The following is a 22,993-nucleotide window of genomic DNA, read 5'->3' as shown; positions in this document are numbered from 1 at the left end:
CTTTGTGGGCTTGTGACAGTCTCTGCACTGGTCTGCTCATTAAAGAAGTGCCAGCATCAAAACAAAGCATGGCGACTGTTCAGCAAAGACAGGAGGCCGAGTCTCTCCACAAGCTCTAGGTGCCATGGCAAAACAGTCTCATGCAGTCTAGCGTGATTGCTGTTTGAGGTTTTCCTCCTCTTAGAGTATTATTTTTTTCGTAATATCTATGATCTTAAGAGGAAAGTTGGCGGTCAACAGCAATGCGCTCTGCTGCTTTTTAAAGTAGTTTCATTTCAAGTAAAATGCACCAGGATTATCCATGGTTTTTTAAGGAATTTCCCTTTTTCTGAGCTCACTTAGGATTTCACTGGAAAGCAAAAATCTGTGAGTGGAGAGAGGAAGCGTTAAATGCTGAGTGGTTATTATGAAGAAGAAGTAGGATGTCAATTAAAATCAGAAAATCCAAAAAAAAAGAATTCCATCTGCCCTTATGAATGTTTTTCGCTGGGATGCAGAGTGTGACACTGACCGGCTTTTAACCCCAGCGCTTTGACTTTTACCTGCTGGAATTACACAACCACTGAGGCCGTGCAAAATCAACAGTAATAGTTGTCACCCTTCTCAATCAGTGCAGGTCTTCCGTGGCGGAGCCGTGTGCCTCCAAAGTCAATTGGGTTCCTCTGGAGGCCGAGGTAATGTAATGAGGGACCACTCTGACTGAGGGCCGGGCTCCTCTCTCTACAATCACATAATTAATCTCCTGATTCGACCACTCACCGTGTCATGACAGATACGTTTGTGTTCGGTGCATAATGGTGAAGTGTTCTGTGCTTCCCTGTGTGCTTCTGTTTTGGAAAACGGTTATAAAGCCCATTCCTTCACAGCCTACCGAGGGTTACATACAAAACAACACTCCCTTTGGGCCCTATTAGGAGACAAAGAGAAACGCGCGCACACTTCTCAAGCAGGTACCCTAATAATATGTCGGCAATTTAGATAATGACTGGGAGTGAGATAAACTGAAGTGTGTATTACAGGTAATTGGATCTGCAGTGTGGTGGCTACCTAAGCATATATGGGTGTGTTGTGAGCCGGTTCTTCAGCTTACAAGGGGGGCACTAGGAGATGGACTGTCAATGATAAGTATTGTAAGGCCTTCCAGCATATGCAGTAATAATGGCTGATTTGAGAGACTTTATCTGCCCGCACCCACGGACATCATCAGAGCCTGCAGCAAATCAGAACTGGCTGAGGATATCTGGCTGAGGACAAGGCAGACTTTACATCATTTCTCCTCAGATCCCCGGCTCTCGCGAGCACGTCCAGTTAGTCGGAGGATGACAAATACAACACCCGGGGCTGTCAGAATGATCAAGTTGAGAGAGTTTTTTTTTTTCTTTCTTTTCTTTTCTTTTTTTTTTTTTTTTTCTCCAAGGTGAAGCCTAGAAAAGTTGGAGCCATAATGAGAGTTGTCAAGCCTGTGAGGTGAAGCGCAGTGTAGCAGGCGGTGGGAGCAGCGCAAGGGTGCCTTTGGGGGCTGGTGGGCTGCATCTCCTTGGCCTTTAAAGAGATTACCTTAGCAGTGTAAGGAGCAGGTCTACCCAGAGGGTTTAGGGGGAGATAGGCCAAGTAGCCCATTACCAATACTGCAGAGGACCCTCACAAGCTTCATTAATAATCTGATGATGAATCACTTTAATTGGACCTTTATAGCTGTTGCCTAATCCCTCGTCCCATCTTCTCAACTCTATTCTTAATGGGCTGGTAGTTTGTTTTTCATTTCACACAATAATCATTATTTTAATTGATTAAGTTTTGGTTACTTATTTCATGAAGGATGGGTTAGGTGAATAGAAATTAAGGCTAATGTGATGACTCTTTAACAAAGCCCCTCTTTCTTTTAGAATGCTTAATTTGCAGTCTTTGTGCCGATATGTCCATATGGTTCAAAGTAGTGCCCGTTTTAAGACTACACACAGGGTCAGATTTCTCCCACTCTTAATTAGATGAGGGATGGTCTAATTAAATCAAATTCATTATCCTCAGCTCTAGAAATCAGGAGGCTCTATTGGAAATAAGGTTAGTCTCCCCCTCATCCATCATGCCCTAACTAACCAATTTACAGGCCAGCCTTTTGCATGAGGCATTATTACCTTGTCATAAACACTTACCTTTAAAATCCTCGAATCAAGCCGTGATATGCTAAGCTTTTATCACATTAGTTTGTGCTACTGTGTCAGCCTCTTTCTGCCTAAGATAAAGTAGGCTGCGAATAATTATATTAGCCACATAAGGCAGAGACAGTGCAAACGACTGCTATTTAAAGCTGGCTGATAATTCCGTATAATTAAGACATAGTACAGTTCTTCACACAGAAGAGGGATCGAGGGCTTTTCTGCTGTGAAACAATGAAAAACAGAGCAAACAGCTCTGTATTCAGGCTGTTCTTTTTTTTTTTTTTTAAGCTAAAGAGTTGCTATAGACTGAAAAATCGCTCTGACATCACATTTATCAGTGGAGAATTTCACTCTCTGCTTTGGCTGCGTGTACGTCTTAATACCGTTAACTAAACACTTGGCTACAGGGTCTCATTCCTGCAGCTGTGAGTCACGAGTCACTCTGCGTCCATTGTCTAGGAAACACACAAAAAAAAAGCTACCATCGTGATTGTTGTGAGCTCAGCCGATCCATCCGAACAGACCACTCATCAATTTGTGGCTCGGCGTCGATGTTACTGATGCCAAAATTATTCAAATTTAGAATTTAGATAAGCTGCTGGAGCACTGTTTTACAGTTTCAAACTTTGCATATTTACATGTGATTAGCGGAGGTTTAGCATGCGAGCGGTCTGGTAGAGATGTGAGGATGCTGTCGCTCAAAATTTATAACAGTCCACCATAGGGCCACAAGCCCTTCACATGCTGCACGGTGGAGGAGCCATATTCTGAAACACATGAGGCCTGTCCTCTGATCTGAGTTGGAAAGTGAATTAGTAAGCTCCACTCTAAAGCCAGTGATAGCAATGGGCTGAGCAGTGATTTGTTGGCAGTGTATATTACAGCCCACGGTCAGGGAGGGAGGGATCAGAGAAGTGTCTGTCTGTGTGTGTGTGTGTGTGTGTGTGTGAGGGGGATAGGACAGGGGGCCTTATCACTCAGTGTTTACTCACAGTAAATTGAGTTGAAATAATAGTCTTTCTCTGAGGCTAAACAATGGAGCAGGCTGCAGGCCGAGGGCCCAGGCTGGTGCAGAGCTGGCCTGCGCCACTTCAAAATGAAAGGCTGAGCCCGGGGCCACGGGGAGGAGGCACGGTGGGAGTTGGGGGGCCTTTATGTGGCCGGCTACACCAGTCGCAGAGCGGACTCCCCTCTGACAGACACCTGGGTAGGACAACGGGGAGAGAGGAGCGTGGAGATGGGAGGGGGCTTGGAGGCTGGTGGGGGTGGAGTGATGAGGCCTCGGGGCTCTGTCATTAAGTTGGTGGTGGAAAGGAAGATGACTGCCCCGAGGACAGAGGAGCGACAGGTCCCGGTGGGACAGGGACCGCAACCTCTCATTCCCCTGGGTCTGCACTGGGGCTGGTGGGACGTGTCAGTCTGTTAGCCCCCCCTGTTTCAACACGCTCTCATAACCTCTGGCTATGGGTGAGCTCCGGGAGTCTAACCTGCAGAGGGAGAGTGTGCATGCATGAGTGTGTGTGTTTAAGCAAAAGAGAGTGAGAGGCTGAAAGAGAGAGGCGTAGAGAGCATATCCATGTAGCGCGCAGACCCTCCTACACCATTGTTTCTGCGTGTGCGCTTCAACTGCACCTCAGCTCTGCCTCTTCCCCTTCATTTATCATTCTGCAACATAAAGTGCTGCCACAGCATTATAGAAACAGCTGCTTTTTTCAGACAGCCACGGAGAATGGGCTGCTCCCCGCCACACAAAGACACTCCTGGACCTAAAGAGAGTGTAAAATTGGTGAGTGAATACAGACCTTTTTCCTCACTGAGAGGGCTGACCACGGGTGTCACTGCAGCGGGAGAGATTGTCATCACGTCTGAAGACAAATAAGCATCCATATCGGCCCAGTCATGTGTACAATGAGTGGCGGGGGCACCAGCGAGATCGGCCTTGTTCACGGCCAAATATGCATAACTACAGCTGCCGCCGCATCACACTCTCAGGAGAATTCCTATCAGGCCCTTTAACAAGGCCTTATATGAATGAACGAGCCGAGTCGAGGCACCTGTATCTGCGGGAGCTTCACCACAATACAATGTCAATTTATTGAGCTAAGGCAAAGGGAAGACAAACCCTGTCAGAGCTCTGTTAGTTGTCTTAATGCAGTCGCTAAAGGGCCGCGCTAAGGCCACTGAGTGGAGTCGAGATAAGCGCCGCGGGGCCGTGCAGACACATTGTCGGTTGGGATGGTGGTAGAACCAGACGTGCTGTGCCATGCTTCACCATTCCATTCTGTGCCTCAGAGGCTCCACGTGGAGAAAAGGGAATTTTGTCTAACCTGTTCTCTTCCAGCTGGAGAGATGAGATTTTACACTCCGCCAACCACATGACAGAGAAATGCTTGGCGTATGTGTGGGTGTGTGGGAAAGACAGAGGAAAGTAGAGAGAGAGAGCAGAAAGGGCATCAGACAACTCTTCTGCCAGACCTCCTGGGGCAAACTGCATGCTCGAATACTTTAAGACGTGAACAAAATAGTTTCACAGTAACATTAGCTGCTGCGATGGAGAGAGAATTTCCCTTTCAAGATTAAACACCCAAACATGCACATACACAATGCAGGTTGCAGCAAGTCCAGACAATTCATTTATTGTTCTTTTTAGGGTTGTTTGTACCTAGTGTGGAATGTATACCATAGATAACGATGATGAAATTACCAGGAGAAATCTCCTGTGCTGCAAGTGTTTTTGTTGAAGCTAGTACTAAGTCGTTCTGCATATTTAAGATGTAGCAATGCGTTCCCCTTGAATCTGTGAAGAAAAACACATTTATGTGCAATTGATTAATAACAAGCAGCATAAGAAATACGTGTGTAGACAGCAGATGGATTTGCAGTAAATCTGGTCAGTTTGCTATTATCAACATGTCTGCCTCAATCACTGAGGGGAGAAGTAAACAGATCTTTTACTTAAGTGGAAATGGCCGTAAATTACAAGTTAAAGCCAGAGTAAAGGTTGAAAAATAATAGTGTGAAAAATGAAAGTTCCAGTAACTTAGTGTTGCACCATCGTACATTGTATTATAGTATATTCAGTAGCATTTGACTCTACTTGCTCAAGGTGGAGCTGTACACACTGTTGAGTAGTTTAAACAATGCATCATATTATATAAGACCATCATATGTTTTGTATTTAAAGTCTTAGCCTGTAAAATAACTATAGCTGGGAGTGAAAAGTACATTTTTTTATATTTTTCATATCTGGTTATGTATACTAGTAGCCACTACTATTAGGAAACACTAAAACAACCTTTTTTTTTTGTGTATATGTTTCAGATATATTAATAATTCATCTTGAATCCGTGCACACGTGAGAATATATAAGTGGTGCTCCTCCAAGCAGCAGAAATCAGTGTCTAATTTTAAAGAAAGAATATATATGTTGTTGCAGATAACTCTTAATAGCTGCTTCGACATAGCATACATGGTAGAAAGTATCAAGTAAATTGAATTGGATTGCTTTCAACAGCATGTCTACCACATGTGCTCTCGCAGACCTGAACGCTCGCTGTATATTTAAAATCTCTCTGCCTTCGTTTCATGAGATCCCGAGTATCTGAGTGACCCATGGTAGATAAAATGCAGAGCACTTGGCATCCTGTTGAGCAGAATGTGATTCTCTAGTAGAGTTTTGCTCTGTTTTTTTTTTTTATTCCTCTAATATAAATTCATCACTTTAATGTTCCACTCCCTCGGCCAGGCACTCTTAAATCAAACCAATTGAGAAAGAATTTATTTAAAAAAAAATTGATGATGCAAAATGACCTTTTCTTTCCCTCTCAACCCAAAGATCCCTGGAATTTGTAGGTGGTCCACATAATGTAGCTGATGGTCTTTAGTGAAACAGCAGGTTTTTGGTTTGCTCTGCGGTGTGTGTGCGCCCCTCTGTCTGTTTGACACATTCCAACACTGCACCCCTCTCCAAGGCTCCTAACTACCAGTCAGTCGCCATGGTTACAGCCATACATCCATGCCAGCCCTTCACACTCAAAGACATATTTGTTTGGCTAGTGTAGCTACGTTCCTGACAAAAAAACACAGCTTTTTAGCATAACACCTGCTAATCTTGGGATTTAGCTCTTTGAAGAGGATTGCTGATCAGAAATTCAAATATATTATTTGAATGCTAATCTGAATGTTAATCCCTGGCCCCCGGGTCTTAAAGCATGCTGTCTTTCAATAACAATGTTTATTTTTCATTTGCTTTCCTTTTTTTTTTTCATTTTCTCTCACACACACACACACACACACACACACCCCGGCCCGCCACCCCTTATTTAGCTCTGTCGTCTATTTCCCCCCCCGAGTATGTGAAAGGTGGACTCATCTTTAAAGTATGTGGCTATTTAAGAGCGACACTGATTTGGTGGATTATTATGGTTCGTTTTGATGGGAGTTGAAGCTGACGGCTGAGGCTGCCCTGGGTGAACTGCTTGGTATCGATCCGGCGTGATTGATGCATCTTACCGCAGTCCTTCAGATGCCGCCATCTTCTGATTTTGGAGATCTAATCTGAGCCCTGTCTGATCTCAAAAATCTTCTTTAAAATCCCAGAAATGTGATGGTGACTACTGTGATGTCATAAAAAAGGCAATATCGTGCACGTTGTTTTTTTTTTTTGCACCATTTTTATTATAGCTGTTGTTTATTTTCCTCTCAGTTTTGTTGCTGTTTCCCTAGATGATATCTGCATGACTATGTGTGGCTGAATGTTAGCAACTAAAGGAGACGAGGGGCCGGCTGATGTGGGGGTTCTTTAAATTGTGTTTTAATTCAGATAAATAAATGCCAAGAAGAAAAAAAAGGAGAGGATAATGAAAGACAGACCAGACCTAAACATATACATCCTTATAAAAACGACGACTGCTTATTGACTCATGTGAGCAGTTAACATGGTGTCCACTCAGACTGTATTTCCTCATCCAGTCAACGTGTCTCTTTTGATATCTGGCTGACTTTTGTCTTCATTGAGACACAGAAACGGAGAATCAAGAGCAGCGTGAATCCGGATCTTGTGAACAATGTCTAATTCCTCGTCGTCTCACATTCTCTCCACACACACCCCCCCCCACCACCACCACCACCACCACCACCAAACTAATTTTGGGCTTAGACTGAATCTCTGTTAAGTAAACAGAGCCCCCTCACACAAGCAGCCTCCATCACAATGATCTCCAGATCATCTCTGCCCATTAAAACCTGGGCAAACACTTTACTTCACACCAATATACTAAAGATTGGAGGGAGAGGAGAGGAGGGAGCACACAAGGGCTTTTTTTTTGTCTTGCCCAGATTGTCTCTCTTTCTCCTTTGCTACCTATTAATCCAGTATCTTTCAGCCCTGGTAAACTCCTCAAGATGGACATTGCATGGTTCAGGGTGGAAAGGGGTCAAGCTCCACTGGCCTCTGCACAGAGCTGTGGAATTTTTCATTAGTGCACAGCTGGGTCACAAGTGGCTCCAAAGCCGTCTTAATATTGTGTAGGCCCACAGATTAGGAGCGGAGAAAAGAAGCCAAAGCGTGATGCTCTCCACCAGACCCTGTCTTTGCATATTTGCAGACTTGTGCTTTAGAACACCTCATATTACTGTTTGTTTTATTTCTTAGACCGAGAACCTCTGGGTCAATAGTAATTATAAAGCCCTCCAATCCAAATGTTGTTTTTTAACCATTCCAGCGCTGAATGTGTAAGATGAGTCCATTTATTTTCTCCCAATAAAGAAAGTAAAGTATCTTAGCGTTTTCACTTCATGATTTAATCCAGTCTTTTTTTTTTTTTTACTGTTTTGGACATGAGATCATAATTGTTTTTATGTCTCCACATGTGTTATATACTGCAAGCATCGTGTAGGCAACCTCTCGTTTAAAAAAAAAAAGAAAAGCACAAATATAAAATAAAGCCTGTGTGTCTGTGGGCAGTTATAGTCAGCCGTAGCTCTATAACATGTGATAGCCATTACACTTATTGTAGCCATCACTCTCTCCGCTCTCACAGCTCTTTCAGAAGCGGCAATCACTCGCGGTGGCTCGTAGCGCGGGCCAATCCCTTAATGGCGGGCTCTGCTCCACCTCACGCAGATTAGCTCGGAAAGGGGTGGACAAACAGAGGCCCGGCGATGGAATTCTGGAGAATATAGAAAATGGGTGCAGACGATTTTACAGGTGCTTTTAATGGGAACTGTCCAGGGATTACTGTTGGGCTCATGGCGTCTTGCTTTTAGAGGCACCGTGTTGTAAACATGTCAAATCTCCAGCAGTGATGGCCCTTACAGACCCCTTCACTTACAGCAGTGACAAAAGGCAGAGCCCGGCGCTTTATAACAGCCTTGTAATTCACAGTCTTTTCATTTATTTGTTCAAGGATCAACTCCGCTTTGAGAACAGGTAAAAAAAAAAATTAAGCAGGAAAAATGCCAAAATACAAAAAGACACACACACCTTCACAGTTACTGAGTATTGTTTGTTCTGAGCTCTCAAAACTGAGCCTAAATGCGATGTTGCACTCATTTTACATACTCAGGAACACCAGCTGTCCAAACAGCATCATGTGTGCCTGCCTGCTTACTCTTGTATTTAGATGTGTACTTAGCCTCCTCTGCTGCCCAATACACTGTCCTTTTCACTCCATGAGCTTTGTTCTACCTGTGTGGCTGGGGAGGATTATTTCCATGCCGCTTTCCTAGTGACTCATTAGCAGATGCATGTGAAGGAGAAGCGCCGGGTCGCTCGGTGCTGCAAGACAATTCTCGGCGTGCCGCTGTTGCTTTTGGATCTTTGCATGAACACGTAGCCTTATCATTTCTATTTCTCATATCTCATGTAGTTGGACGCCAACAATGTAGGCTAATGGCAAATTAATGCGCTCTATTTGCATGTTTTTTGGGCTCTTGCAGTCATTTAGAAGACGCATGAACACCTTGTCCTCTCCCAAACTGTATTTCAAGCGTTGAGTAATCTGTGAAGCACACAGCCCCTGGAATGAGATCATTTGAATAACGACTTAAGGGTTAGGATTTCTTTGTGCAGCTGTGCAGTATAGCGTTATGTACAGATATGCCTGGGATGTCTGTCTGGCCGGGGACTAGTCTGAGGAGCCGCACATTCCAGCACATAGGAGCTCATGCTGCCATAGAAATAAAGTGGCCATATTTATTTTCACAATAGCGGACGTGTGGGATAGATGATCCTGGAAACACTTTGCTCCAGACTAACTGTAACCGGTGTCTTTTTACAGATTCACCATAGTTCTGTTCAGCAGCTATTACTAAGTGTGTTCCCTCTGAGATGCAGGGCAGGTGCATGTGCGCGCACTAACACATCGAACACGTCTCCGCTATTATCTTTGCTACGCCAAGTGCAATCAGCTCGTCTCATTCCTCCCCCGTGAGCTCGCAGGCTGCCGGTGCTGCGCTTCAGTGCGGGGAACAAGCAGAACCCTGTGGCCAGAGCTGCGTGATGAAGAAGGCACCTTTGGGCCATTAGTGGTGTACACATCTCCCGTTAATGTGTTTTACTTTTACCTGCTGGGAGTTTAATTAAAAAACAAAGAGCCTCAATTTAAAGGCCATTATTATGCTAATGTAGTAAGCACGGGATGGTGATTAAGCAGCTTTTAGAGCTGACTGGAGCTGGCCCTTGGGAGCAGAAGGATGGCACTTTTTATTTGGCTTCATTACTCTCCATGAATCTACGCTCCAAAGAGAAATGCTGATACTATGAAACAAGGTCAGCTACTGAGATCATTTATGGAGACAGTGTTATCGGTCCCACTTTTTTGTACTGCACGCAGACTCAAACTTTATTTCAACCTCCGCTTCATAGAGACAGAATGAATCAGGGTGTGCTTTAGCTGCTTTGTGTCAAGGTGAGACTTTCTCACTTTAATCATCTGTTGCTCTTCAAGAAATCAAACGCTTGTATTAGCTCAATCAAGTGGCTGTTTTTAGAGCCATGCGGTCAGCGTAGAGTGCCTGCTGCATGGAGAGGGAGAACAGGACCATACATGACAAAGTCATTTTCGTGAGGTTGAGACTCAGTTGAAAAGATTTGCCTTCAACATCTGGGCATCAAATGTTTTCCTCTTTAGCCGAAGCTCTTGATACCGTTTCTAAGAACCAATTTTCACATACTAAGGCGTGTCTCATGAGGAGCCGAGAAGTGGCTGTTCAACAGTTCGGAGGCCTCAGCTGTCTCTTTGAGACGGATGTGTTTGTTGTCTTTCCAGACAACAGCTAGCTGCCCTCCGCCAGCCGTTTCCACATTTCCAGTCTTTATGCTAAGCTAAGCTAACAGGCTGCCGGCCGTGGCTTTATATTGAGCCGACAGATATGAGCGCGTTCTCGCCATTCTCTGCAAGAATCATGATCACGTTTCTTAACCATTACTATTCTCACATCTGCGTTTGAAGCAAGAAGCAGCTATGCTTAGCTGCCAAGAAAAGACTGATTCAACATGCAGCAGCTAAACCAGGAAATATCAAGCGTGCACGTCTGATATTTCCTGATTTAGCCGCATGCTCCACGTGCCCTTCGTCCTGCCCGGAGGCCTTTGTCTGACCTGCCTCCCAGGCCTCATCTCTCACCTCAGCAATGATTGGCGTGGCCACAGGTTTCCTGCTTGAACACGAGAGCCCATCTTCAAAGTAATGGCTTACAGCTGCTGCCTGGATAATCCTCATCCCCTCTGTCTTTGAAGGGATGCGGTGACATAATAGCCCGGGCTATTCTTCCCTAAATTGTTATGGTGTTTCTCCGAGTGTTGTTCAATAGCAAAAGGGGAGTAGGTGAGACTGTTGCACGTGTTGCTAAATGTAGCATGATTATCAAGCGCCATAAGCAGCTCCATACTCTCCCCCTTCCCCCCTGCTCTCTCTCTCTCTCTCTCTCTCCGTCTCTCTCTTTTATTCTTTTATCCCGCCCAGTCCTCCTGATGCTTATCACTGCGGCAGAAGCATTAAATGTAATGTCTGTAGAAGGGAAATCATTGGCAACATGTGGCGAGAGCTTAAGATGTTGTCACACTTTAAGTTGCCTATAATCTGTTCAAAGGGAGAGTGCATAGTTCTCCCAAGTGTCTGAAAAAGGGGGGAAGAGGAAGAGCAGCAGAGAGGCTGAGGTCTCTCAGCTGCACTTGGCTCGGCTGAAGGGTTCATCAGACAAAATAACTGTCTGTCCCTGTTGGCTTTTGTCTTCTCACTGATGCTTTTTTTTTGTTCCCATCCGTGTTTTTTTTTTTGTTGCATTTGCTAAAAACACAGCTTGTGGCGTTACAAGCCTCAACAGTGCGATAATCTGTCACGGAGAGGAGGAGAAAACCGTAGATAACGTACGAAAGAACAGATAAGGGATTACAGGTATGTGGACACAGGATTAAAAAGAGGGATGTAATGATTCCTCTGGGAGAGAGCTATGTGCTGAGCTGGGCTCTTTTTTCATTTATGAGTCCAGTTGTGGGGAGGCCTAGGTAAATATTGACAGTTCTCTCTGCTTGAGATGCAGCCATTGATCCGCACAGGAGGGTCTCATCGCTTGATCTGTGCGCTCAGGTGTGGGAGGAGGGAGAGCGAGAGCTGGGACGTGGGCTGTCATGCTGGTGGTCTTCTTTGGTGGTGGTTTTTTTTTTTCAAACAGACTAGCTTAAAGGGTGCTGATCAGCCTGCTTCTGCGACACCGGGAGTCATGTTACCCCAAGCAGCTGAACGTGCAGAAAGTGGATTTAAGGTGAATACACGTCTGAGTGCGATGGGTCACTGGGATCAAGTAGAGGCAGAATGTTGTAAATAATCACCTAAATTACTTAAAACCTGATTCCACTCGCTCCTACAGGATCTTTAATATCCCAGCAGAGCTTTACAGAAAGCTGTGAAGTCTCCTTCTCCGCTAACCTTATCAACAACCCCCGTTGATACGTTTTTTTCCCTGTATATAAAATCATCATTTACATCTTCTCCTCTCACTCCTGTGGCACTGCTGGCCCACTGGCCTGGTCCTCAAACCACTAATCAGGTAATGTTGGGGAGGTTGAATGGCGTGCCTCCCCCTGGTCAACCTTCACTGCTCACACAGTGGTGTTGTTTTAAAGAGCATTCTTTAGCAGCTGAACTTGGAAAGGTATTAAAGTGGGATTAGGCTCCTCCACAATCCACTGCTTGTGTCATTCAGGGAGTTTGTGTTCTCCTCTCCCCACTGCCACCTCCCCACTCCTCCTCTGTTTGATTGTGGCTAGCCGCAGGAGTGGGACTGACTGTGCCTTTCAAAGGAGAGGGGTAGGGTTAAATCCCTAGTCCACTGCTCCCTGCTAATTCTCCTTGTTCCTTAGAGAAGGATTTACTTCTGCTGCCAGCTTCTCAAAGGCCTTCTCTGCCCATCCGAAAAGTCGCCGTTGCCTTCCTGTGGAGGTGTGGTTGCCATAGAAGGGGCGTCATGCATGGCTATTCCATCTGAACCCCGCTGAGAATGGGGACCGGGAGCTGAAAACAGGCAGAAAGTCCGGATTAGACCCGGGGACAAAGCAGGACAGGAAGATTCCAGAAGGGACGAATAGGAATTACAGCAGCAAAAATAATGCAAAGTGACAGAGAGGGGAAATAGAAAAATAATGGCTTACAAGATTAGACTCGGCGAGGAGAAAGAAGAAAGGAAAGAGGGCTGAATGAGAATGTTTTCATCTAGATGAGAAGATTTGAGAGAGCGGTTGTAGGTGAATGCGGAGTCCTGGACGTATCAAAACCGTGCTAACAAGTCATTTCCTCAACTTTTTGCTCTCTTTCTTAGCCTAAGCCGGCAATCATTAGCTAAACATTAGAATTAAAGCTGGGAACTTGTCTTGACAGATTCATCACCTCTTCTCCCTGATCCCAGCATGTAACACACTAATCCCTCTAAAAACTAGAAACAAGTCCCTGAATATTCAGTTTATCTCTACAAAAGTGTGCCGACACAAGATTTACTTTTTTCTTTCTTTTTTTTTTTTTTTAGAGGAAAAAAAAAGCAGATTTTTTTAATCAATAGTTTTGATCTTGCCTTTTGTTTTTAACATCCAAACTTGAAGGTTTGTTTGGAGGATAGATCCAGGTTGGCAGGTCACTTAAACTAGAACCCTGCTTGTTTGAGAAACATGCCAAAATTTCTTTTTCAAGGGATTATCCTTGAGGTTTTTCCATAGTTGAATAATAATCTTCTTAACTTATTGTAATAAATGAAAGATTAAAGGATTTCATGAACCCTGTGAGTGCCAGTTTTCTGATATCTCTGTTGTTTTGCTGCTGCATGCTGCTTAAAAAGAAGAAGATCCTGTAACTGCCGTTTTCTGTGCTTAGATACAGGTGGTGATTTTGATCATAAAGGATGAGGCTTGTGCAATAACCGATCAACTGGTGTGATGTAATTAAGATACGATTTTGCACCCCTGATGCTGATCTGATGAACAAAAGTGAAGCGAGCACATTTTAGAAAGCTGCATAGGCAGCATCTTGTTTCCAGCATGCAAACAGCTGCTCACACACACATGCACGTACGCGTGTGAACACACACACACACACACACACACACACATGCACACACCATATCAGTACTCAATCAGCACCTATAACAACATTACCATAACAAAACCATCCTTTGGTTTCCCTCTGCTCATATTTACACATTATATTCATCACTATCGCTCATCCCTGTCCCGAACCAGCAGATGATGTCAATTGCTCCTCTTGCTGCCTCCCTGCCTTGCACAATGAAATAGATGTTCACCACAAATAGATAGGCGGTTGCCAGCTGTCTTCCAGACCAGGGCAAACAAAGAGGCCACTAATAAATCCAGCTTTACGGCTGGACAAGATCAACCACACTCCCTGCCTTCTTGCTCTATTTAATGTGGCTTCTTCTGAACAACAGAGAACGAATTAAATGCTTCTCAGTCACCAATAAAACAATGCAAACATCTTCCTGAAAGGATATAAAAGAAGATGGAGGCGTTGTCTAGAAGATGGTGATAGAGACAGTGTTGCGCCATATTGGCACGATGTTAGACAGTAAGATGAAATATGAACAGACTAGAGGGCAGCCCAGTAGTCAGCAATGAATCATGGGCTCTGATATGGTATCTGATGCATATAGAGTATTGTGGATATGAGCAAAATGTGTAAAATGTCAGCGAAGGCTTGATCGGGATCATCTGGATTCAGTGATCACTGCACTAGAACATGATCCAGCCTCTTTTTTAGATTTGCACGGGGGTTTGGGTGCCCATGACTGAGCTCACTTGGAATGATGTGGGGCTGGGCCCACCCTAGAAATTTTAACAGATGAGCTGCTGCCAAAGGAGTCACCTCCTTGGCTGCCCACAGGATCAGCAAGCCAACTTGACTCTTAATCAAAACTCCTTGATGGGCAACTCAAGAAAGGCTATGGGACAAAATGAAGCCACAGAAAAGCAACTTTGGCCACCAGTGACGATTACAAGATGATGTTAGCAATATTTATCTAAATTTAGCTAACACTGGCCACCATAAGCTACTGGTCCTACCAGACCATGTAAGGCTGTAGCAGCCCCAGAGTGTATTGAACTGAGCAAGGGGGAATTTTATTTCTCATGAATTGAACATCCAGAAAAGACTAATGCTCTGTTTCTTCTTTCAGAGTTACATTGTGTTACTTTAAATAAGAAAATGTCCTCTACCATCAGAACACCCTCAGTCATCTTTTTTTGTTTTCTTGCTCTGTAGGTTGTTTGCGACCAAGTGCAGCGGCTGCATGGAGAAAATCGCGCCCACAGAGTTTGTGATGCGCGCCCTGGAGTGCGTCTACCACCTGAACTGCTTCTGCTGCTGCGTGTGCGACCGGCAGCTGAGGAAGGGCGACGAGTTTGTCCTGAAGGAGGGTCAGCTGCTGTGCAAGATCGACTACGAGAGGGAGAAGGACTTACTCAGCTCGGTTAGCCCGGATGACTCAGACTCAGGTGAGCCCCCTGCACCCTCTCGCACGAGAGTGAGAACAACACCGTGGTGCTATCATCATATGGCACCAGGGTGTTGTATTCTGTATGCTCTGCTCCATCACGGTGGTAGCCAGCATAGACATCCACCATCATCAATCCAAACACAATCTAACTGGTTGCCATGTTGATAATGTTAAAAGAAAAAAAAAAAAATCAATATCCACGTGTCCTTAAACTTGTTGCCAGATCATTTGCTGGGACATTTGAGATTTTTCAAAGGTCTTGCATGGAGCCCAGGCACTAAAAACTTCTAACATGGCTCCATCTGCAACTTTTCAATGGCTGATTTTGTAGCATTCAAGCGAGGAGCGTAGGTTTATGATACAGTAGGAAGTGGAAACAGGACGAAGCCAAGCCACCCTGTATTAATGGCTCTCCATGCGTGGGCAGGATCTGGTGCTGGAAAGAATTAAATCACTGTATCATGATGAGTGACAGAGGGATTTGGGGCCTTTCTGCAGAAAGCCTGCTCCTCCGCTCTTATCAGCTCTAGTGTTCCTCGCCTATAGCCTCCACACACAATGAGGCATCTCGCCAAGCCTCACTGTTCACTACCATCTGGCTCACATTTAGACATGCACAAAAGCGGGGAATTTGTCAAATACATCTGTGCCTGTGTCAACTTTTGTCAACTTGTGGGAATATTTGCTCAACGTCTTCCTCGTTCGGTTGTGTCCCAGTGTATCGCACAGGCATGTCTTTTGTGCATGTCTCCCAATTTCAAGATGGAGAAAATGTTGACATGAACAGAGGTTAACCTCGGCATGTGGCAGATGAAATGTATGTTTTCAGAGGAGAAATGTAGATAATTATCAGATAGCAGGAGACACTGAGCCATCATGTGTGCGTCACCTCAAACCATCAGTATTCATTAAAAGCATCGCTGGTCTAGATTTGGAAATGCGTTTTCAGCCCCACATGGACGGATAACTGATGTTTTCTTTATTAATTTGTTCATGTTTCATGTTTATGGCCTTTGTGGCAAGTAAAACTTCAACACTGCTAATGTTGAATGAAGTAAATTCATAATAGAATGTCATGCCACAACAATTCATCCAGTTTTCAACAGTTTAAAAACTATTTTAAAATCAAACGTAAAGTAATTGTGAATTCTTTCATTTTGACTGTTTTTATGTTCTTTTCAGTGAATAGAAATTCACGATCATTGCATTACATTTTAGAAATACTCTTTAAGTAATCAAGTGTTCAGGAAAAGTGTTGAATATGTAGTTCTCGTGTGTAACAGCTGAAAACAGCAAGCTGACTTTAATGTGAAGAAATAAACAGACATTTCCTTCATAATAGAAATCTAATAAAACCAAGTTATTGTATTGTTTTAATGGCACAAAGTTGGAGAGGAGCAGACAAATAACACCGATTTTACTACTTGTGTAATATCCTGCTGCTCACAGTAAAAATCCAGGAATCCATATGAAAGTTGCCATTATTTTAAGGTCTGAAATAGAGCAAAAATAATGGACTTTCTTGCTGTATCATGGGAGATGCATTTCTCATATGCACTCATGTTGCCTTTTTCATGTTTCACTTGATGTAGTGTTCTTATCAGAGATTGATTTAGTGTAAACCAGACAAAGCTGAGCACCATAAATTACATGTGACGCAGTGTTCAGTTCAGTGACAAATGTGCATATTTCATGGTGCTGTCCAAGAGCAAGAGCCATAGACTTCTGTAAGTCTAATCATACATGTGGCCTTTTCCTTTTGTAATAAATTGATAACAAAGTATCAAAAACACATGTGTCTCCTTTGATTATGCACTTGTGGTGTGTGAATCTCCGGACTAGGGACGAACAAAAATATATTTATCAGCAGACTGTCACCGACTAAAAGGGTGTAGTCAGTTCAAGCTTGTGCTGATGATACAGAAAAATGGCTCTTTTTTTGCAGAGAAAAGTGACGATGAGGAGTTGGACATCAAGCCAGAGAAAGGGATAGGAGGCCAGGGGAAGGGCGATGATGCGAAGGATCCCAGGAGGCCCAAAAGACCACGAACCATCCTGACCACTCAACAGAGACGGGCCTTCAAGGCCTCCTTTGAGGTGTCCTCAAAACCCTGCAGAAAGGTGAAGCAAAGCTTGAATAATCTGCCTCAACAAAGTGTGGAAAATGTTACCTTTTTTTTTTTTAATAATCTCTGGTCTGCATTTGGAGTAATGGATATTTAGAGGCCGGCCATGAGCCCCACAGTAGTTTCACAAATAAAATTCGCAAATTAAAAAAATCTCCCCCTACGCAGAGCTGAGCTTTGAAGTGGCGAGCAGCATTCTGTTCTGTGTTAAGTGAGGCAGGCTGGTGTAACGCAGTCTGCCTGCACCAAATGTCATACTGAGATAGGAGAACTGCCTCCATAGCCCGGGCCCTAAAACAGGCGCTGCACCCAGTCCAAGGCTTTGAAGAGGCAATAACCGAGAGGTCCAAAAAGACCACTGCATTCATTCAACGTTCACTGAAATCAAAGCGAATCAAGGAGGCAATGTGCCTGCTGGGAAATGTGGAAGTTATGTTAAGGAGGCAAAGTATTTCAGCGTGCTGGAAAGTGTTGTCTTTTCTTGTGCGATGCTGGAAATCTTTTGTCTTTGTGGCTTCAGGTGAGGGAGACGCTGGCTGCAGAGACGGGACTCAGTGTCCGGGTGGTGCAGGTGTGGTTTCAGAATCAGCGAGCTAAGGTGAGAGCGGCTAACACACGATGAGTTAGGTTTTGTGTCAGCATACAACAGCCCTGTTCCGTCTTGGAGTCCAGCTAATAAATCAGCACAACTATGTGTGTTAAACTTATCACTGCATTCCTTTCACAAATGTAAAAAAAGAAAAAGAAAAAGCCCAAGGAGTTGCAAATCTCGCTCACTCTTGCATTAAATGTCTACGCCCTCCTCTTTTCTGATTATTATCTTGTGAGAACCTTTTGATACTTGACAATGAAGTGCTCTCAGATACAGATTTTGTGCAGTTCATTCGAGGGTGAAGAGAGAGGAGCATCCTTTTTAAATTAAAGAGCGCATGTTAGTTTTGGGGGTTCCTCACAACTTTGACTCCTTCGTTTCAGATGAAGAAGTTGGCAAGAAGACAGCAGCAACAACAAGAACAACAGAACTCTCAGAGACTTGGCCAAGGTACGATACTGCACATACCCGGCACACACAAAGGAAACATACTCAAAGCTCTTTCTCTGGGAAATTATTTCTCACTAGCTGCATCTTCACATTTTTCTCTTTCACATTTTCAAAATTTTAAAGCCCCCCTTTGACTCAAAAACTGTGTTTTGCTTATTGTTACCTCCCTCGGTTGTGTGAGCTTCACTGAGCTGAGTGATGTACTAGTGTAATTTTGTGACATCACAACTAGAAGCCAATCACGGTCCAGTATCCGAATTACACAAGTGCAATGTGGAAACGTATTCATAGATTCTTACTGAGAGAGAAGTAAACAAAAAAAAACACATCATCATATTATTCAAAGCAGAGAGTTGTTCTGTGTCATAAAACATATCTGGAGGGGGCCTTTAAGCTTTTTGTATCATATCAATATATTGTTTTAAATGTTGGCATCAACAGCTAAACAGCAAAATCGATTGAAAAAACTGATTTGGAACACATGATCTTCTCTCCTCTCCTCTTCTCTTCTCTCCTCTTCTCTCCTCTCCTCTCCTCTCCTCTCCTCTCCTCTCCTCTCCTCTCCTCTACACTGCAGTGTTGTCAAATGTGCTGTGAGAAAATGTAATAATTACTCTGAATAACAGATTGCAAAATATGTCACTGTGTAAACAAGCACCCTTCACATCAAAAGTAAGTTAGAAAAATTCTGTCTGGAAGCCAAAAATGGCAGACGTCATTTTGCAAAGCCACTGCAAAGGAAAGTGAAGGGGGGGGGGGGATGGGCTCCAGTGATGAAGCCACAAGAGTTTTGTGTCCCTGTCACAAGTCAGTTGGCCAAGAGCAGTGTTTGTGAAGGGAACTGGGGAGGGGGCTTCTGTAGGTTTCTATGGAAATTCTAACAGAAGCAGGCAAACCAGGTATTCTGAGGTTATTTCAGTCATCTCACAAGCACCAGACTCCCTTTATTTTTGCCAGTATTATTTTTTGCTCTGGCAGTCTGGCAATTACAAAACAGGTGAAGATCTAAAATTACCAGGCACGAATGGGAAACTACAAGGAAGAAACATGGCCTTACTGTTAATACTCTCATCATCCTGGTTTTCCCCTGTACACCCCCACCTTTCTGTATGCACCCATTGTGCTGCATTTACATTCTGCAAACTCATCCCTGGCCTTTTGTTTTTTTTTTTTTAACCCTCTGTAATGGTTTCGCTCTCATTTCGCCTCATTGCAGAGGTAATGTCCAATCGGATGGAGGGGATGATGAACTCCTTCACACCGCTGGCTCCGCCGCAGCAGCAGCTGGTCGCCATGGATCAGAACGGTTACAGCACAGACCCGTTCCAACAGGGGCTCACCCCCCCACAGATGCCCGGGGACCACATGAACCCATATGGTGAGCATCCACCAACTTTCAGCTCCCATTTACCAAAAAAAAAAAACATACACCCACTCCTGCTCTGAAAAACATACACATGCCTGTCCCTTGATCAACCTCATAGCTCCCCAGTGGGGGACATGTGTTCAGACCACAGCTCCCCTGATTTAAACCGCTCGGAGAGACGTACGAGCAGCTTCTCCTCCCACATGAGATAACACAAGCACACTCATAAGCTGTTGGGTTTTGAAGTTCATTTTCAAACGTGTTTAATATGGTTTTAACTCTCCGCCTCCAGTTCTGAGACATGCCCTGTTACTGATGATGTTTTCCAATGGTGGTAAAAACATGTGGTCAGTGTGGACAGCTCGCGATAAAGTGCAATCCAAGCAACGATCGGGGGGTCGTGTGAGCCAATGAATCAGAACGAGAAGACAACAAGTCTCTGATTTCTGTGTGATACAGGAAAGAATTAAAAATGCAAACACTGAAGAGGGAATCAGTCAATCAAGCGCGAGTCCACAGGATGTAACTGGAATAACACATTTCTAAGTGGTGTCCTCAACAAGCCCCAGTGGGACCATTTCCTGAAGTTCATAACTTCCTTATAATTTGCCTCCATTTAGTTCTTCTCGGTAGTAAGAACCCAAATCCCCAGTCTCATCACTCTCCTTTGGTTCGGGGAAAAGAACAATATTGGCAAGGCATTAAAAGATGTGTCTCAAATCACTGTCCCCATTTTGTGCAACACTATCATTAAGATCCAGAGTGTAATAAAGTTAACTATTCCCTCCAGAGAAATAACATGTTGAGGTTTTATGAAAGGCGGAAACAGTTGCTATTAACCAGATCTTTCAGGAGGATGCCCCTTGTTTACATGCTCCCTCATAGACCGCAATTGTCCCGGCGAGGGCAGCAAAAAGTGAGCTTTGATGATAACCAACAAAACAGTTCTCCCAGCTGTGATGACACACAACAGCAATTTCTCAAAGTGACTATTAGTAATTATAATTTCCCAACGCCACTATAAATCTCAAATACAAGATTGCGTTGATTTCATAGTGAGAGAGGGGCGTGCTTTTGAATGACGCCTCTGCCGCCGAATCCTGACAGCCGTCTCCATATCGTCTCTCCGCAGGTAATGATTCTGCATTCCATGACATAGACAGCGACACGTCTTTAACCAGCCTCAGTGACTGCTTCATGGCATCATCAGAAGTCAACTCCATGCAGGCCCGCGTGGGGAACCCCATCGACCGCCTCTACTCCATGCAGAACTCTTACTTTGCGTCATGAAAGAGAGGAGCGAAAAACATCAGCACAGAATAAACTGCCCGTCTCAACCTAAAGCACGATGGCCTGGAGTTTCTACACTAACACGGACACGAGAGAAGAAACACCCCCGTGCGGTAGCTCCTGGTTGTGTGCTGAAACTTACTCAAAGATAGTAAAACCACTTGTTGTAGGACAGTGAAGATTCCTGGGGGAAAAAGACTTAAATATTGTTAGAGATTATTCAGTAGGATTGCTTATCTGTCACAGGAGATATTACTCTTTTCTTTGTTCACTTAAAGAAAACAAGTAGATATTGAAGCCACTTATTACACACTCTCAAACCAAATAACACAGCAAATTTATACAGTGCATGATCAATTGTAAACTAAAACTTTTCTTTTGTAAGCCCCCCTCCCAACCCCCAGTAAAGATGTGGTGTTTGGACTGTTTCTTCTTTACACTACATGGATTTCCATGTTCACCGTTAGCATTTTGATCACTTTCAATAGGTTTAGATATTGTGTTAATAGTAAATAGGTGCAGCATGTCTGCAAGAGTGACTGTACATTTGTGTATGTATGAGAGTTTGTGATGAGAAAGAATTGTTTAGAGGAGAAAAAAAAGTGGAGAATTAGGTGGACAAGTAGGATCAGTGAAGTGTAAATACTCTCCCCAGGCAAATTGGATGTGCATGTTAAAAATGGAAAGCATTCTATTTATTTAACTATAACAGGCTCTTGAAGGTGCATATTAAAACTGAAAAGCTTTATTTAAAAAGGAGAGCATTTTTTTTTGTTGAGCAATTAGTGAGTTAATGAGTATCACAACTCATCTGTATGCCTTTTTAATATGAAGATTAACCCTTTTGTTTTTGTTTTTTCTTCAGCCAAGCTGTAAATGAGCAATGTTGCTATTTATTTCGTACAGACCATAAACCTTTTGTTGTCATTGTCATATGTGCATTCTCAAAATGTTAAAGTTGCTAATTGACCAAAGTTGACTGGTTTGATGAATAAACAATGTCTTTCTCCTGATAACATTAAATAAATGCCATTCAGTGATCATTCACATGGTAACATTTCAAGTCCCAAATATCACCTGCATCAAACAGCAGCCTTTGACAAGTATTCTCAACTCATTACATCAGGGTTTTTGTAGCTGTGGGTCGGTATGCTGTGACTATTTGATGGATTGCAAAGAAATTTGCTGCCAGACATTCATGATCCCCAGAAGATGAATCCTAGTGAATCAGATCATTACTTTAATAATCCCCAGGGTGACTTTGATGATCCACCGACTTTTCCTCTCGCACTAACATGTCAGCTTGTAAACTCATGAGTACATAGACTGCATAAAGAAGTGGTGTGTAAGGTTAAGCCTTAAACCTGCATCCTTTCTAACTACCAGCAGGGGGCGACTACGCTGGTTGCAAAAAGATTTATGTTTGTGTAGAAGTCTATGGGAAAATGACCCTACTTGATTTATGTTCTCAGTAAACACCTAATGAAGTCCTCTTCAGTACAGCATGATGTTCTTTTAGTAGATTATGGTCCCATTTAGAAGAAAACTGGCGATAAAGCAGGATATGCTTTAGGGCGGGTCTACGTTGTGACTAACCAATCAGAGGTCTTTGTGGAATGAATGTGACTTCTGGTTCCTACAAAACCAAGATGGCGACGCCTGTTAAACCAAGATGGCGACACCAATGAAGCTGAACTCGAGGCTTCAAAGCGGCGATCCACGAACCACTTGATGACGTCACGGTGGGTGCGTCCACTTCTTTTCTACAGTCTATGGTTGTACTCTGTTTTTACTGCAACTGTAATTAGCAAATGTCAGCGAGCTAACATGCTAAATGAATGCGGTGGTCACACTACAAGCGACGAAGCTACAGAACTGAGCCAGATGACACCACGTCGCCATTGAAGTGTTGCTCAAGAGCTCGTTGACGTGGATACGTCGTCACAGGCGTTTGCACCCTATTCATTTACAAACATTCACATTTCCTCATAGCATTCCCGCCTGCGCCGCA

The 22,993-nt window shown here is 43.8% G+C and overlaps 1 protein-coding gene across 5 annotated transcripts in view; it reads left to right on the top strand.

Moving 5' to 3' along the window:
- lmx1bb (LIM homeobox transcription factor 1, beta b) overlaps positions 1–21,948 on the top strand; it is a 57,957-nt gene extending 36,009 nt beyond the window's left edge. For all 5 annotated transcript variants that reach the window (XM_070833809.1, XM_070833811.1, XM_070833808.1 and 2 more), the window contains 6 exons: positions 14,924–15,156; positions 17,104–17,279; positions 17,805–17,882; positions 18,260–18,326; positions 19,543–19,704; positions 20,825–21,948. In XM_070833809.1, coding sequence (XP_070689910.1) covers positions 14,924–15,156; positions 17,104–17,279; positions 17,805–17,882; positions 18,260–18,326; positions 19,543–19,704; positions 20,825–20,982 — 874 coding nt within the window. In that variant the 3' untranslated portion in view covers positions 20,983–21,948. The remainder of the gene's footprint in view (positions 1–14,923; positions 15,157–17,103; positions 17,280–17,804; positions 17,883–18,259; positions 18,327–19,542; positions 19,705–20,824) is intronic.
- The last annotated feature ends 1,045 nt before the right edge of the window (positions 21,949–22,993 follow it).

The sequence above is a fragment of the Pempheris klunzingeri genome, chromosome 7 (assembly GCF_042242105.1).
Source record: "Pempheris klunzingeri isolate RE-2024b chromosome 7, fPemKlu1.hap1, whole genome shotgun sequence".
NCBI lineage: Eukaryota > Metazoa > Chordata > Actinopteri > Acropomatiformes > Pempheridae > Pempheris > Pempheris klunzingeri.
This window is presented reverse-complemented; position numbering and strand designations above follow the sequence as displayed.